Source organism: Olea europaea, unplaced genomic scaffold (genome assembly GCF_002742605.1).
Source record: "Olea europaea var. sylvestris unplaced genomic scaffold, O_europaea_v1 scaffold2473, whole genome shotgun sequence".
Taxonomy (NCBI): domain Eukaryota; kingdom Viridiplantae; phylum Streptophyta; class Magnoliopsida; order Lamiales; family Oleaceae; genus Olea; species Olea europaea.
Window position 1 is genome coordinate 58,409 of NW_019242945.1, and position 17,027 is coordinate 75,435.

Sequence of the window (17,027 nt, forward strand, 5' to 3'; positions counted from 1 at the left end):
TTCATATAAGTCACAAATCACTGTAAACGGGGTCACGGATCAATATTAACAGGTCACATGTCGTTTTGTAAAAGTCATGGATCAAATTTATATGTCACATTTTATATTACGAGTCACGAGTAACAAATCACAGGTTGAAAATCATATTTTATACGTCACAATGTACACAGGTCATAGGTTATTGCCCAGAAAAAAATTGTGAATTTAATATATTTAATTACAAAAATATTTTTTTGATTAACTATTTTATAACTAAAATCTTAACCTTATTTTGATTTTTGAAATTTCAAACTTTATTTCGTAATTTTGAAATTAATCATATGCATATTCATCCCACCTAATTAGGTAACATATTCAACAGAACTGATCACAGATAATAATGTGCACAGGTCACAGATTTAATACAACTAGTCACAAGTCATTGCCAAAAAAGAAGAGAAAAAAAAGGTACTCGACGAAAAGGTGAGTTGTCATCGGAATAGTCGCCGGAACAGTCGGAGAGGTCGTCGGAACGGGATAAGTCGTCGAAGCCATCGCCGGAAGCTTCGGAGTTGTCGCCGGAGAATCTGTCGGAGCCGTCGCTGAAAAAGTTGCCGGAGTCGTCGTCGGAAGTGAGGTGGGATGGAGAGAGAAAAATAATGGTTTGATGTGATGAATGGATGGATTGGAGGTGGGGTAGAATAAGTAGATTAATTATACTATATTATAATTAAATATTTAATAAATTTAATTATCACCTTATTTTTGAAAAAAATTTAAAAGTTTGTTAGTTTTGAAATTTGATTTTTAAATTAAGGATTTATGTGGTGTTTCCTTTTATATTTGTATACTATCAAAACATGAAATAAATTGGATATGAGAGAGAGAGTGGCAGGATTTTTTCTCAAATCAGAAACAGTGCAAGAATACAACATGTTGGATTCATCTAACTCCTATGATTTTGGACCGAATGGAAACGAATAATAAACTAATAAAAATACTAAAAACATCGTAACATACATCCAACATGTATACAATTGATGCAAATTGCAATGATATTAAAAAAAAAAAAACATAAAAAAAATTATTCAAATAAAGTTTATAAGATTTATGAAAACTGGAAGTTAATCCGAGTCACTGTGTAACATGTGAAATACGAAAGAAAAGAGACAAAATTACGGACCAAAAGATAACTAATTAAAATACCAAAACCAAAACTATATATTAAAAAAAAAAAAAAAAGACTTCTTTAACATGGACGTGTATCATTTTCTTTATAATCACCACTAGAAGAAATTTCACCTTTAACAACAAAAATTTGTCTTGAAAGTCTTTCGAAAATTGCCGTCTTGAAATGCCTCTCGATGAACCTCTTTGACAAAACAACCAAATAATGACTTTTTACAACGAAATTTCTTATAGTGAATCTTCTAGCGATTGTGTAAAGGATCAGGACTCGACGGTACCTCTCTGTTGATGGTAGCAACAAAACCTTCAGAACCATTAGCAGAACTTGAAACAGTTGTATTCCCAATACTAGGTTTTTCTTCATAGTTTCTTGGTTTGTCTTGTAGATGCCTAGCTCCCACTACTAGTAGAGCCCAAAAACTGAACAAAAATATTAAGAGACACCCAACTTTACTCCTTTTCATCAACATCACTTGCACTTTGACACCAATCAATGTGCTTTTGTGTGTGTTAAAGAGAGAGAGGAGTGATTAATATTGTGTTTCTGTGAGTGTACGTGTGTGTGTGTGTGTGTGTGAGAGAGAGAGAGAGAGAGAGAGTAGGGTTGTCTTGAAGACTTGAAAAGTTAGATATGACAAACAATTTCTTTCTTGGGGTGAGGCTGGGGTGTTGCATGTAATTGAGTGAAGGAGTTACAAGTGTGAAACAAGGAATATAGATACTCTCATTTGTCAATGCTAACAAACACAACCCGGGAAGCAAGGCTTGAAGGTTTGTCTTCATTTATTATTTTATACATGAATGAGGATTTTTTTTAATTATTTTAATACTTAAACTCTTCTTTCATTAATTAAGAATATACTAACATTTCTTAAAATCACAACAAAGCCCTGTCTATATATTGGTATCAAATAGTCGAGTGTGAAAATAATCAGGGTTAAAAGAAGTACCATGCGTGTGAACACAAGTGCTCATGATCGAAGACACTCTCTCAAGAAAAGAGATGGATCGAATAACTTTTCCAAACTGGCCATATTCTAGATGGATTAGGTACATACAGTTATTGAAATATTACAGAATTTTCAATAAATTAATTATTTTCGTAGTTTTATGATTAAAAAGACAAATACAGTACAAGTATTTCATACAAACATGTAATTAAATACTTCTCTATCACCTCAACATAGCCCACAATTTCAGGATCTAAATTTGACTCTGCCTTGAGTTCAGTTCTCCTTTCGGCATCCTCTCTTTGTAAACTATAACATTAAGTCCATGACAATGCAGTTATCAAGGGAAAGTACTCCTAATTTATGAGACTTTTCTTCTTTTTCGTGTTAATTAATTTATCAAGTTATGAAATTAGGGTTTTGCCTTTTGAAAGAAGCAACACATTTTTCTTAAAGGCATCTTTAGGTTTGTTTCATTAGATAGTATAGTAAGTTTTTTGTTTCTTCTACTGTTTGTTGTGGCGGCTTTCTTCAAAAAAGGGGAAGACTTACATTTTAATAATAATTAAACTTTACGAAACCCAAAATATTTTCTCCTCTGTCTCTTGACCCATAAATTCTTGTGATATTGGATTAGACGGGACATTACAATATTTCTACAAGGCCTATGTTAGTATAACATAGCATAAGAAAGAACAAAAAATGAAAGTGCTTATAATAAACATTATTAGATAAGACGAAACTTTACGTCTAAAATTTTTGTTTCTTTTCTTTTTTCATAGCATTATCTAGCACTATGCAATCCACCTTACAGACGGTGGCACAACCGCACGTTCAAGATTATCGGATTTGAGAAATATGAAACTGACATGTTCAAAAGGGCCACTAGATTTATTTGCTTTTTTGACTAGCTACTTTCAGAAAACCTATGACACAAATGTAAACAAGATTCCACGCTTGTGGAAGACTTTTGCACCTTTAGCTTACCAATAAATTAGACTAACAGCAAGCATAATTACTAGCTTGACCATAAATTTACACACTATCATGCCCATCAAGACTAAAATGCAGTCAACTTTGCCGGAATATACGACAAAATCTACATCCACACACCATATTAACAAAATTCAAAGCAAGTATGATTACATTCTTTTGAGTAAGGTAGTATTATTGCCTTTATATTCACATTTTGATCAATCCAAAAGTGGAGCAATTCAATATTCTCAACAGTATAGGATTCTAAATTGTCAAAAATGAATGAATAGAGTAGGCCTTGAATACCAATTCAAGGGAGGAGAGACAGTCGATGAGAAATGTCCCTTATCTATGATCTATAACAATGGGTTTGTGAAGTTTAAAAATGCAGTTGTGCTTACACGTTTACAGTGAACAGGTAGAGCCTAAGTACCAAAGCGAGAGCCAGCTGCAACAGGAAGATGCCAGCCACAATCAAGAACCAACTTTCACCAGCAGATCTAATGTGGTTTCTGAGGTTGAGGGCAACAAAAGTAGCAGACATGAACCCTGCCACGCCAGCGACAACCCATCTGAAGATTTCGTAAGGAACAATGGAGAGACCCTGCAAAGCAATAACAATCACGATTCACCAATCCAGTAAATATCATTTGAGCTATAAAAATATGTTTGGTACATAGTACTGAACAAACTACACTGGATAGTATAATAAACAAGATTTTAAATTACTTTTTCCTTCTTTAATACAATCAAATTGAATTCAATATGAATATCAATCAAAACTTCAAGTTTAAACTTACCAAAGTGGGAATATAGACGAAGAGGGAGTAGCCATACAGACAAAACAACTGAGCAAGTCCGGATGGAGCAGAGAAGTATTTGAGAATTAAATACAAGACAACCGGCACAATAGTGACATAGCCATAGAACAAACCAGCAGACCAAGTAACCAGATTGATATCATAATTCCATTCCTTCTTCTGCCATTTGTGTGCTAAGTATGTAACAAATGTACCAATAGAAGCTGCCACAAATATTAAGGTGGTGCATATCCAGAATGGGCCATACCTATGAAGCACGGAAGATTAACAGCAATAACACAATTTTTATGGAAAAAGGAAAATGATGAAAGAACGAGACATGATATTGATGCCTCCATCAAATAAATTATTTCATATGCATTTCAGTGATACATTAGGAATTATAAGAAGGTTTCATATTATACGCTCAAACGCAATTATTCCTGTCTAAAATTTCAATGAAATTAGCTTGGATACAAGAAATGGCAAATCTATCCAAAAGTTATTATTGCTATGTCCTTGCATTTCAATTTTTGCTATTTAAAAAAGAAAAAAATTGACTCACAGATTACAATCATTGACGTGAGATCTATAGGGAAAGACGGAAGCACACTTTTAATATGAAGACAATTTTTTTCAAGTGAAGGATGAGACCCAGAACTACATTGTGGGTTGAGGTTGCACCAGCGGACACTAGTCTAATTATATGTGAATATATTTTCCCACAAACATATACCTTGAATTAATCAATTTCCAATTGAATGCATATGTTAATTTAATTATCTCTAATGAGTTATACTTACATTGTACTACTTAAATAATGATTATGATGATGATATAACTCATCCCAATAAACAGACATCAAAAGAGTCCAAAGAAATCATACCAACACAATTAAACTGCTCCTGACAAATTCTATTCAAGGAGATCAACAGAAAGAAGGATTTAATTCAACAGGGTCAGCCAGTAAGGAGGGAGCTTATGTTATACAGATTGTACCACAATTACAGTGTTTGCACAACGAAAACAAATAATACTCAGTTACTTAGATCTGCCAGTGGCCCTACACAACAGGTTCTTTTAAATTTGAAAATCTCAATAAGTCGGGGCATCTTTGAGGCTCTCATCTCAATAAAATGAAATTCTATTCAAAAATTTTGTGCGCCCAAATATCTGGTCTAATACTATGAGATATGGCTTGTCTAGGTGAGAATCTGGGATGTGCACATCCCTACATATAAATGATTCTACCCACTTAAAGAGACTGCAATATTGATCTCAACGCTTAAAATACAAATACATGCTTGAGATCATCACGTGAATGCTGCTAGAATGAAAATTTTGCCTTCAGGATTGCAGACGTTATATCTTCTTCAGGGTCACATGAATTGAAGCAGCATTCATATTTTACTAAAAGGAAAGAACACATACAAATCTTATATATCACCCGACGTTGTATCCATCATTTTACAGGTGACTATCTCAGTAGTTCCAAAAACAAACATCTAAGTCCCATAGTGAAGTGTTTGTGCAATATTCATAAAGTTATTACTCCATCTCAGTTCCCAGACAGAATTGGAAATAGCATCACAACTTACAAATCTGGGTTGTTAGCGGTCTTCTCAGTGAAGCTTCCTCGGAAAGGAAAGAGTGAATCTTTTATCCTTTCCAAAACATCAGATGTGTCAACATCAAAATATGGCCTGTATGCAGCAATGGTAAAGGTTCGAAACCAACCACCTTGCTCGGGGGCATCAGAACCAGATGAAGTTTTGGAGAATGTATCTACATAATTAAAACAAATCCAATTTATCAGAAAAATGAATTAAAATAAGAAAAGAATGGAAAGAAAACACGAGGAAATACATCCAAATAGATCTGCATATAAGAAAAAGAAAGACTCTTGAGACATGTCATCATTACCATGTAAAACTTTGAGTTTCTTTTTTTTTTTTTTTTGTCTCTTTTTTCATCTTTCTTTTTTGTTTATGTTCCACGAGGATGAGATAAAGTTTGATGCAGCTCAAATCCTCAAACCTAAATCTGAAAACAAGAATGTATCCTGACAGTAAATTTCAGAGCTTTTGCATTACATCCAGAGTGGTGCCACTAATTTTTAACTTATCCAAGTAGGAGTTTATCAATGAGAAAATACCAATCTTCCTACTGACAGAATTACCTCGCTCCAGTTTGTTTATGTAGCAGTTTTAGGTATATTATAGATCCCTGTCATTTGATCATTGATTACAGTACTGGTACTTCTTGTCCAATAAAATAATCATTGGCACTTTCAGGTTTCCTAATGAAAATTATCCCTGGTCAAACAAACTCCATGTTCACAATCAAATCCAGACACCATTCACAAAATCAAGACCATTACCATACTGCTTCTATAAAAAAATTAGGATAAGGACCCAAAACAAAATTCCAGGTTCTGGCCAAGAGCTTACACAGTTACACAGACAACAAAAAGCAGCCAAAAGTTTAGATACTGGCATTACACACATGATTTTTATTCTCGTTATGACATGGTACTCAATACACAGAACTTTACAAGGACTGTCAAACTGCGTAGACGAGAAATAAAAGAATTAGGTGGCAAGGGTTACGAACTTCAGCATACAAGCAAAAAAATAAGGGAAGTAGAAATGTAGGAACTGGAACGAAAAATGAATAATTTTTGGACTCTGGGGTGACTTAAGAGTTGGCATTAGAAAATACAAGAATCTCGCATAGTAACTTTCAGAAATGGAATAATAATACTAATAATAATAATAATAATAATTGTGCACTAGGTTTTTTTCTAACTAGGAAGCTGGATGGGGATATGTGTGTAAAGATTATTTCTAGAGAGAGAACTAAAAATTAGAGGTTGGGTTGTACTTGAAATGGTTATTAAGAAATAGAAAAGAAGTCATAAGCAACCATGTTCAAATTCAAAGAATGGTGGAATGTGCATGGTGAAAAACAAGCAACTTTCAAGGATAGATTTTTGAATGAAGAAAAATGATATATAGATAAGAAGTAGAACCCAACTTAATAAATATGATGGTTGAATAGCATTTAAGGCCTAAAAATACTACAGAAACCTCTAACAATGCATGATCTTTTCAAAAAATGTAAGCCAGTAGAAAACCAAAAGGGTGACAAAGGATTTCCATGCAGTAAGAAATGAAAAACAAAGTCTAGCAATTGCAAATGTAAAACTGAGACGGAAGGAATATGAAAGGCTGGAAAAGTTATCGCTTCTTACTGTTTTTAATATATGGACACTTGTTCCAAAAATATACAACTCAGAAACAGTAAAGTACTGAAAGCTATTAAATATGAAAAACTTTATTAAAAAAGGAACAAATGGTACAATAGTTAAGACCCCAAGAATCATTTATTGTCTTGAGAAGATGATGAGTTTTTCTGTTGATAGCTTCATGAAGAGAAAATCTGCTTTGACAGATTGGCCGATGCAGCACAAGTTGCCAAGGTTAATGCAAAGGTCTCCAAAAACTAATTTGATTTTAGATGAAAAAGACACACTGTGAAAGTCATTTACCAAATTCAAGATTAGTGAAAAGAGTACATACACAAAATCAATCCTTGCAATAATTTTTATGATGATAACGATAAAAACAGTTTTAAATAGATAAATCATTTGTAAAATGAGTAATGGTCTGATGAATCAGTCATGAGTGTGAAGTGTAGTGGCAATACATTTACAAAACTTTCAGTCTGCATCGAGGTTCTAACACGAACCCTTATCTTTTTGTTATAATCATGGATGAGCATACACGACATATCCAAGATGCCCCTTGGTATCTCTTACTTACTAAAAACATAGTTTGTGAGACTACAAGGATTAAGGGAAACAAATCATAGGTAGAACTTCGGAGAACTTTAGAATTTAAAGGTTTCAGGTTGATTATAACAAGGATAAAATCTATGAAATGTTCTTTTAGTTATCGTATGAATAAGTATAGTACAGTCAATATAGAGGATCGCATTGTTCACAAGTAAATGCACATGATTGAAAAGAATTGGATGAAACAGTGAATTACAACAAGAATTCTACAAACTGAAAGGTAGTTTCTACATAGAAAATCTTAAACTAGCCATGCTTTATTATGATATGAACTATTAGGCCATCAGAGAGCAATATTCATATCAAATAAATGTAGTGAACATGAGAATGTTTAGAAGGAACTCGTGGGACACCATTTGAGGATAACTTGAAGGAATGCCAACTTAGTAGTTGGTATATGTCTTGTGTGGAACTTATCACAAGAACCACAAAATCTGAACAAAAAAAAATTAAAAGGAAAGACAGGCATATCCAAATTAACACGTGAGTGTGAAGCATTTGACTGCATCAGATCTTTATCTCGTTCATTCTCTTCGTTAAGAATGGGGATTTGAAATGACACAAATTCCTCTACAGTATGTTGTACTCATGGATTGAATAAAATAGCAAAAAAGGGTACTGTCTGGCGGAAGGAACACAATGGGAACAAAAGAGAGGCTGACCCAAAATTATTGGGCAGTGCGTTTAGGTTGTTGAAGTCTAGAAAATAAAATTTAGGCACAATTAAATAATTTATCCAACAGACACAGAACATATAACCTCCTAAATATTTAAAAGCATATAAAGCTATTACGTCATGGAAAGTAATGAAAATGAGATGTTTCAAATTAGTCACAAACTTAAGTTATCAAATATTGAAAATTGTTATAAACTTTCTTGTGAGTGAAAACGCATAAGCCTAGACAATCGAATCTCAAGCATCTTCAACTGAATCAACTCTATATGATTAGTTAACACTCTTACTCATTCGACGTCTAATGATAACAATAAGTCAATACCATAAAGAGACCTAATTACCAGCGATTAAAAAGAAATAACAGAATGCGAAATTATACATAGCTTCTTTTGTTATAAAAAATCAAACTCCCCTCATTGCAAAACAAGATAAGCACACAAGTTGATGCTTGATTAAACAAAAATACCATCTGTATCGCGAGGGGGTCCAGCGGCACCGGAGATCTTTCCCTGAGGACCTGAAGGAGGAAATGTCTGCAGATTCGACTCTGCAATATCCAATAAATCTTAACACAATAATTCTACGAAAAAAAAAGAAGAAGAACAAATGTAAAATAAATTGAACTAAAACAAAAGTAATAAATACCCGCAAATTTAACAGAAACATGGCCAGGTGTATCTGCGACTGCCTACAACAACCAAGATTATAAACAAATTAGACAATTAAAAACAGATCTATAACTTAAAAAGAAATGAGTGGGATTACGTAATTACAGGAACAGATCCGGTGACATTTTGATTGTCAATCGATGTATAATTTCCGGACATCATCTTGGCTTCAGTCCTTCCGCAGCTTATAATCAAATTAAACGGTACTTATAATTGCAGAATTTGGGTAAAATCTTGGAAGGAGTTAAGGTCTCAGACAAATAGACGCGGATCTACCTTTCTAATGTCTGCATCGCGTTGTTTAGCTGCCTTTTTTCTTCATATCAAATATCCCAACTGCCACTTTATTATTTCAAATGTTCCCGACATACCACTGATCTTTAAAACATCACTGAAATGCCACTGACTAACGGATATATCCAATCAAACTCCGTTAGAAAAATAGTTTCACACGTGGAATGATTTAGAAGTTAAACTTGCCACATCAACAAAATCATCAGTAATGCATCATAAATTTACCCTTTCGAAGTAAGAGCAAATCTAACTAGCAATTATCGTTATGTTGCTAACTATTTTACTGACGTGATTAATCTAACTAGTGACGCATCATAGATTTACTTTTTTGAAGTAAGGGCAAATCTAATTAGCAACTATTGTTATGTTACTAACGGTTTTGTTGACGTGGCAAATCTAACTTCTAACCCATGCCACATGTGAAACTTTGGTCAGCCATGTTATCAAGTCAGTTACTTTTCCAAATAGAGTTTTGACAGAGTGGCATACGAGATACAGCTATGATATTTCAATTGGGTCATTTCAAAGAAGTTTTAAATTTCAGTGCTTGTTGGGAACATATGTGTGGCAACTGTAGTTATAATAGAATGGGAAATTTTCCTCTGAGGTCCTTATTCTTTGAAAAATAACTCACTTGAGTTCTCATTTAAATTTTTTACTTATAAGTCCTCACTTGAGTTCTCATTTAAATTTTTTACTTATAAGTCTTCAATTAGATGGAAACCATTAATTATTCTTTTAATACAACACATGTAAGTGTTTATGAGAGTTTCAAAATAAATTGGAACAAATTGGCATTCAATTTTTTATTTTTTTCTTAGTGCAAAAAAGTATTGGGATTCATGACTTTTAGGAACATGACATTGATAATTAGAATTTTGTATAGACAAAGCTAAAACTATAAGATTATAAGAAAATTAAGAAAACAAAACATATAATTAATTTTTAGTATTATAATGAGAAACATAAATCTTAAACATTGCGTTTGTTATATATTTATCAGTGTATAAGAATAGAAATATCCAGCGAACTAAACTAAGCAGCAGCATCATGGTCGTCATGCGCTGGTTTATAGTTCAAATCTGGAAGTTTGTAATTTTGCGGTCCCACTACGCCGTCACCCGCCTCTTCTCTCCCTTCATGCACCTCTATCGCCTCCTCTCTGGCCTGGGCAGCAGCAGCATCTTGTATGGGCCATTCAGTAAAATGACTTCTTATATATTTTTGAAATATATAATTAAAATTAATTGTTGACTTGACATAAATTAAAATCTTTAATTTCTATCAAACAGGGACCAAAAGTGTTTATTTGAAAGAGCTAAAAAGTTGATTTTTTTAATTTAAAAAAAAATGGTGTGGGCTTCTAAATGAGTGGTTAGAAAGTGTATAACAATCATGGGTCCTACGTAATTTGTAATAAAAATTAATTGTTGACTATGAACTTAATTTTTTCAATGATGCTATTCAAATACGGATTACAAATTGAGGTGGGGACAATTGCTATGTGGACAGCACCTATGTGGCGAAGGCATTTTTTTTTTTCAAACTGTCCAATGGTGTTGCTCCACATGTTCACATATTTTTAATCCCCATGATTGTAATTTTTTAGCAACATTTCTACCTCTTCCACACAAGCACTGAATGTGATATATGTGTATGTCTACATAATTTTGGTTTACCTAATTAAGTAATCTATAATATATTAAATATCACATTAAGTAAAAATTATTTTTTGATCTATTTTAACCTTACTACAATTTAATTATTTTAATAATATTTTAATTTTTGATAAGTGCGAGTTTTTGTACTTATTCGGGCCATTAAACATAGATATTTGTGAGTTTCATTAGCAATTTATTACTTAATTTAGTTGTTTTTATTATGAGGGTAAAACACAATGTTGAGTGATGATTTGAAGGAAATTATGCGAGAAAAGGCGAAAAAGATAAAGAGAAGCGAAGAGGAAGCTTGAAGACGTAATTGATATTTCAGAATTTTTTTTTTTTTTGCCAGTAAGCTGGGCGCCACAACGCCCAGTCCACGTTTCCGTCCAAAATGGGCAGAAATTGTGGCTCCTAGGCGCCACTTGGGGAGTTATTTTTTATTTTCTTATTTCTCAGGGACCGTAGTTGCAAATCCCCCTAGGTTTAAGTTTAAAACCAACCCTTTGCCAAAGAAAGGAGGGCAGATTTTCTTCCATTTGAGGAGCACCCGGCCTGGATGTTTTTCTGGTTGGTTTTCTTTTACTTTTCTTTTCTTTTTGTTTCCTCCTTTTCACCTAGTTTTTCTTGCACGGTTTGAGGAAAATTGGAACATGGAGATGGTTTAATAGCTTGGAAAAGGAAATTCATTGATATTGAAGGATTATCGATTATTTCTCTCTTTATCAATAAGTTTTTTCTCTTATTTTCCATCAATGTTTTGTAAGAAAATGTTAGTTATTTGTGAATATTTCAGGGGTAACTAAATATATTTGTGATTGGGGGTTATTTCAAACTTTTATGATTTTTAATTAATTCATGCTTTATAATTCTTTTGGTTAATGTGTTTAACCCATTGTGTTAAATGTTAATTTTGTTCTTATTAATTGTTTAGGTGTACAACTAAATAATTGGGTTGTCTCAACTAATGTTATTTTGGGATTTATAGTACGTAATCGCTATTTATTCTAAACCTTGTAACAATTATATTTCGATTGATTATGAGGAATTTTCAATTGAATGTATGTGGATTAACACTTAAGTTAGTAAACCGAATTCGCGAGTTTGCCCTTAATTCAATTCATCTCTTTTGTCATAATGCTTTTGTTAAATTAAATCTAAAGAGCTTGTTTTAAGTTGTTTAATGAATAGGGTTGAGTAAATAGTTTGTTTTATTCGACCAATATGTAAGAAGAGATTGAGATAATTGAGCTTGTAATTATTCTCAAATTGTTGTTAATCTAGAGAGTGAAAATATATTGTAGTAATTGACATGAAAATGATTCTTGTGGTGACGAAATACCCTTCAATCACATTTTCTCGTATTCAAGCAAGAACCACTTTGTTTATTTCAAATTTCAAGTTTTTTTATTTTAAATTTATTGTTTTCCTTAGTTTAACGAACTAAACCCTCAATTTAATCTATTTCGTATATTATTTTTAATTTTATTTTTTAGTGCGCAATTGACAAAATTGAACCAATCCTCTGCGGGAAATGACATTTACTTGCCATATTACTACTCAAGACGAAACATTTACGTTAAGTAAGGAAAATTAATTGAGAACATCATTTGGAACGTATCACTTTTCATTTTTCAGTATGTTATAAATATTATAAAATCCTTATCATGCATGAATTGGTGTTATTAATTCTCAATTAATTAAAATTCATATTAATCTAGACTGAGTGAATCTTGATCTACAAGAATCTAGAGTTATTATAGATGATTTTATTTCTTTTCATGTATTTAGAAAAATTAATGGGTGTTTAAATTAACGTATTAGCAATTAATTTTTATGTACCAAATATAGTATAAAAATCTAGCCCATTTATAGTATTCCATCATCACAATAAAATTTGAATTATGTAAGTTGAGTTTTGATAGTACTATTTTATTCTATTAAATTTTTATCCTAAATTTTATTTTATTTTTAATTCGTTTAAAACTTATCAAATCCTTCCAACAAATTGGTATCAAAAATTATTTTTACAGTTCTTATAAAGTATTTGCACGTTCAACTCTGACAAGACACAACGAAAGTGAGAAGAATGTTGCTTGATAATGTGTATTATAAAAATAAAATACAGCAATTGTGAATTATGTAGTTTATGCGTGCAAACCTCTATTTCTCTCCAAATAATGTTGAAACTGTATGACTTACATTGTATATAATTTGAATTTAAAAATTAAAAATCACATATATATTACCATAATTAATGGGATTGAGGATAATATAAAAACATCTACTAAGAATATATTTAAATATTTTCTGAAACAGAGTAAACTTAATTTGTATATAAAAAAATTTATAACATCTGAAAATTTTTAATGAAGATTTAAAAGCATGATTTCTTCTATTTCTCTCTTGAAGTCTTTATCATGAGAACTTTAAATTGATGTATCATGAACTATACTCAGATTTTAATTTGGATTCAAATTTATATATCTTATTCTTCATAAGGATTCTTGAACGTCAAGATAATTGTTTAATTCATAAAAGATTTATTGATTAATCACATCAACTATATCATTAATCGAATCTTAATTCCTCATGGTCAACATTGAATATGCAACTAAAGATCTTATAAATTCTTGTAAATCACTCGAAAAATTCCAAGTGAATTATTTTATTCATTCGAAAAAAGTGCAGTAACAACCTTAGAATGAAAATTAAAAAACCGTAAAATATATAGTGATCCATAGATAGCGAAACAAGATTGTCTAAGGCTTAACGTTTTTAGGAACCAAGGTTGCACCAAATTCGACAATGTAGTCATATCGGCCAGGATCTGTCTTGATCGCAAAAGGAGCGGAACATGAATAACAGTTGAATTTGAACCTCCATATGGGTATCTCAAATAACGTTTCCCATCCAGCCTCTTCCTTCACTGCTACAAATCTGTTGCACTTTCCCATGCAGAAACCACAATGTTCGTAATACACGTCGAAAGGAAGCATCATCTTTACCTTAAACTTCTGCCTTTTCTCCTCCAATGGCTTCTCTAAAATCTTCTGAGACTTCAAGTCTGGTAAAGAAAAGCTCTTCGTTGCCATGACAAAAACCCTATATTTCAATGTGAATAGAACCAGAAGAAAAACTATCGTACTTTCAAGATTGATTTTTCTCTTTTATTTTGCTCTGTGTATGTGTATTTATAAAGGTATTGGATGTCTTCGCTTTGGATTTGGATTCGCAGTCAAAAATTGGTAAGTTGCCTTAGAAAAGGTGTCTTTTACAATTTGAAATTATATTCCAAGAATCCAAGTTATTCGCTAGTTTAATTACTGATCATTACAATTTTTTACTTTTCAAGGACGACTATCACCTAATAAAATATTTTGTAGCGTAGCCCATGTGGACAAAAATCAACTTTTTATTCAAATTTCACGTTAAATCTAAGAAACAGAGATCAAGGTTCAAGAATTTTCGAGCATTTAGGTGTCTATACCATAGTTATCAAATCCAACTCGCGGACTAACCTAGACAATGTAATAGATCAATGGGTCAATGGTTCAACTGATTATCTAATGGTTTAATCGATGGATCAATTCATGTCAAATATATTATTAATTATTTATTTAAATAATAAGATTTTGATATTTTCTACCAGTGACTAAATTAATCTCGTGTTATTTTGTTGACTAATTAAAGATCAATCTGCAACCCAACCTATATAAATTCTAGATCATATATACTCCCGTTTGGCACCATTATTCCCCATTAAATTATAATTCATTTTTTCTTTTTTTCTATCAATCACACATCCTCTAATAAAATAATATTATACATAAATCCAAAAAAAAAAAATTCTTATTTTTTAACCGAATATTCTCCAAAAAAATTATTATTCCACTCATTATAATGTGGAATAATGGGAGCAAAACGGGCGCATAATTTACATTGGAAACAATAAAAACACACAAATGCCAGGTTCTAAACCTCAAGAAAACACATAAACTTTTAGCACCTCTACACTTATCAAACATGCCAAGAAAACTCATAAATGCGTGGGACAAGAACATTGTTAAATCTTCACAATGCATTACTAATTTGGATCTTGCTAATTGTACACCGGATTTGACACCCCGATGTACCGACCCCTCACAATAGGGGAGGTCCACAATTTTTTTTTAATTCGCCGAGGACCCCCCCTATTATGAGGGATCGGTATTTCGGGGTGTCAAACCCGGTGTACAACTATCAAAATCCTACTAATTTTAATTTACTGCTTCTAGTTGGCTGTAGAGGCTGATACTCAATAAATTTACTAACTGCTTGTGGATGTTGGGTGAGATAATTGCTCTACTTTGGATATTTACTAATATTTCCATTCTTAGATTAATTACACATTTATATAAAATTTCAACATGGCATCCCAAATAAGCAACAGAAAATAACATACATACATCGTGAAAAATAACCAAAAATTGGTTCATAAATACCAAGAAATTGAAGCCTACAACGTGCACTATTCAACCAAAATAAGAGAGGTGAAAGACGTAATATCAAGTGAGAATTATTTTTTTGACGATTTTAACTCTACGACAATTCAATTATATCAATAATATTTTACTTTTCATTTTTTCAATATGTAATAAATAATATAAAATCCTTATCATGCATGAATTGGTGTTACTAATTCTCAATTAATATTCACATTAATTCACTGAGTCTAAAGTTATTATAGATGATTTTATTTCTATTTATATATCTAGAAAAATTAATGGGTGTTTAAATTAAATATTAGCAATTAATTTTTATAGTATAAAAGTCTTGCTCATTTATAGTATTCCATCATCATAAAAAATTTGAATTATAAAAGTTGAGTTTTGAGAGTACAATTTTCTTATCTTAGATTTTTATCCTAAATTTTATTTTCTTTAATTCGTTCGAAACTTATCAAATCATTCGAACAAATTGGAATCAAAAATTAATTTTACAGTTCTTATAAAGTATTTTCACGTTCAACTCTGACTAGAGGAGAAGAATGTTGCTTGATAACATGTGTTGCAAAAATAAAATACAGCAATTGTGAATTATGTCGTTTATGCGTGCAACCTCTATTTCTGATCTCCAAATAATGTTGAAACTGTCAGACTTCCGTTGTATATAATTTGAATAAAAACATCTACTAATAATATTTAAATATTTTCTGAAAAAGAGTAATCCTAATTTGTATATAAAAAAATTATAGCATCTGAAAATTTTATAATGAAAACTTAAAAGCATGATTTCTTCTATTTCTCTCTCAAAGTCGTTATCATGAGAACTTTAAATTGATGTATCTTGAACTATACTTGATTTTAATTTAGATCCAAATTTATATTTCTTTTATTCTTCGTAAAGATTCTTGAACGTCAAGATAATTGTTTAATTCATAAAAGATTTATTGATCAATCACATCAGCTATGCCATCAATCGAATCTTAATACTTTGCTATCAACATTGAATATGCAGCTAAACATCTTATAACTCGAAAAATCCAAGTGAATTATTTTATTCATTCAAAAAAAAGTGCACTAACAACCTTAGAATGAAAAATTCAAAAACCATAAAATATATTGTGTTCCATGAGTAGATAGTGAAATTAGATTGTTTAAGGCTTAATGTTTTTAGGAACCAAGGTTGCACCAAACTCGACAACGTAGTCATATCGGCCAGGATCTGTCTTGATCGCAAAAGGAGCGGAACATGAATAACAGCTGAATTTGAACCTCCATATGGGTATCTCAAATAACGTTTCCCATCCCGCCTCTTCCTTCACTGCTGCAAATCTATTGCCCTTTCCCATGCAGAAGCCACAATGTTCGCAATACACGTCGAAAGGAAGCATCATCTTTACCTTAAACTTCTGCCTTTTCTCCTCCATTGGCTTCTCTAAAATCTTCTGAAACTTCAAGTCTGGTAAGGAAAAGCTCTTCGTTGCCATGACAAAAAC

At 31.8% G+C, this 17,027-nt stretch overlaps 2 protein-coding genes across 2 annotated transcripts; both read right to left on the reverse strand.

The window, feature by feature from the left end:
- Nucleotides 1-3,234: 3,234 nt before the first annotated feature.
- On the reverse strand, nt 3,235-9,402 carry LOC111382329 (protein YIPF1 homolog). The gene is made up of 6 exons (XM_023006268.1): nt 9,198-9,402; nt 9,070-9,112; nt 8,891-8,971; nt 5,491-5,677; nt 3,893-4,160; nt 3,235-3,696 (listed from the first exon to the last, which is right to left on the reverse strand). Exons 1-6 carry the CDS (start codon nt 9,252-9,254, stop codon nt 3,490-3,492), a joined length of 843 nt encoding a protein of 280 aa, XP_022862036.1. The 5' UTR covers nt 9,255-9,402; the 3' UTR covers nt 3,235-3,489.
- A 4,407-nt stretch (nt 9,403-13,809) lies between these two features.
- LOC111382331 (coiled-coil domain-containing protein 94-like) lies at nt 13,810-17,018 on the reverse strand. Its single transcript, XM_023006271.1, has 2 exons — nt 16,726-17,018; nt 13,810-14,152 (listed from the first exon to the last, which is right to left on the reverse strand). Exons 1-2 carry the CDS (start codon nt 17,016-17,018, stop codon nt 13,810-13,812), a joined length of 636 nt encoding a protein of 211 aa, XP_022862039.1.
- Between the last annotated feature and the right edge of the window lie 9 nt (nt 17,019-17,027).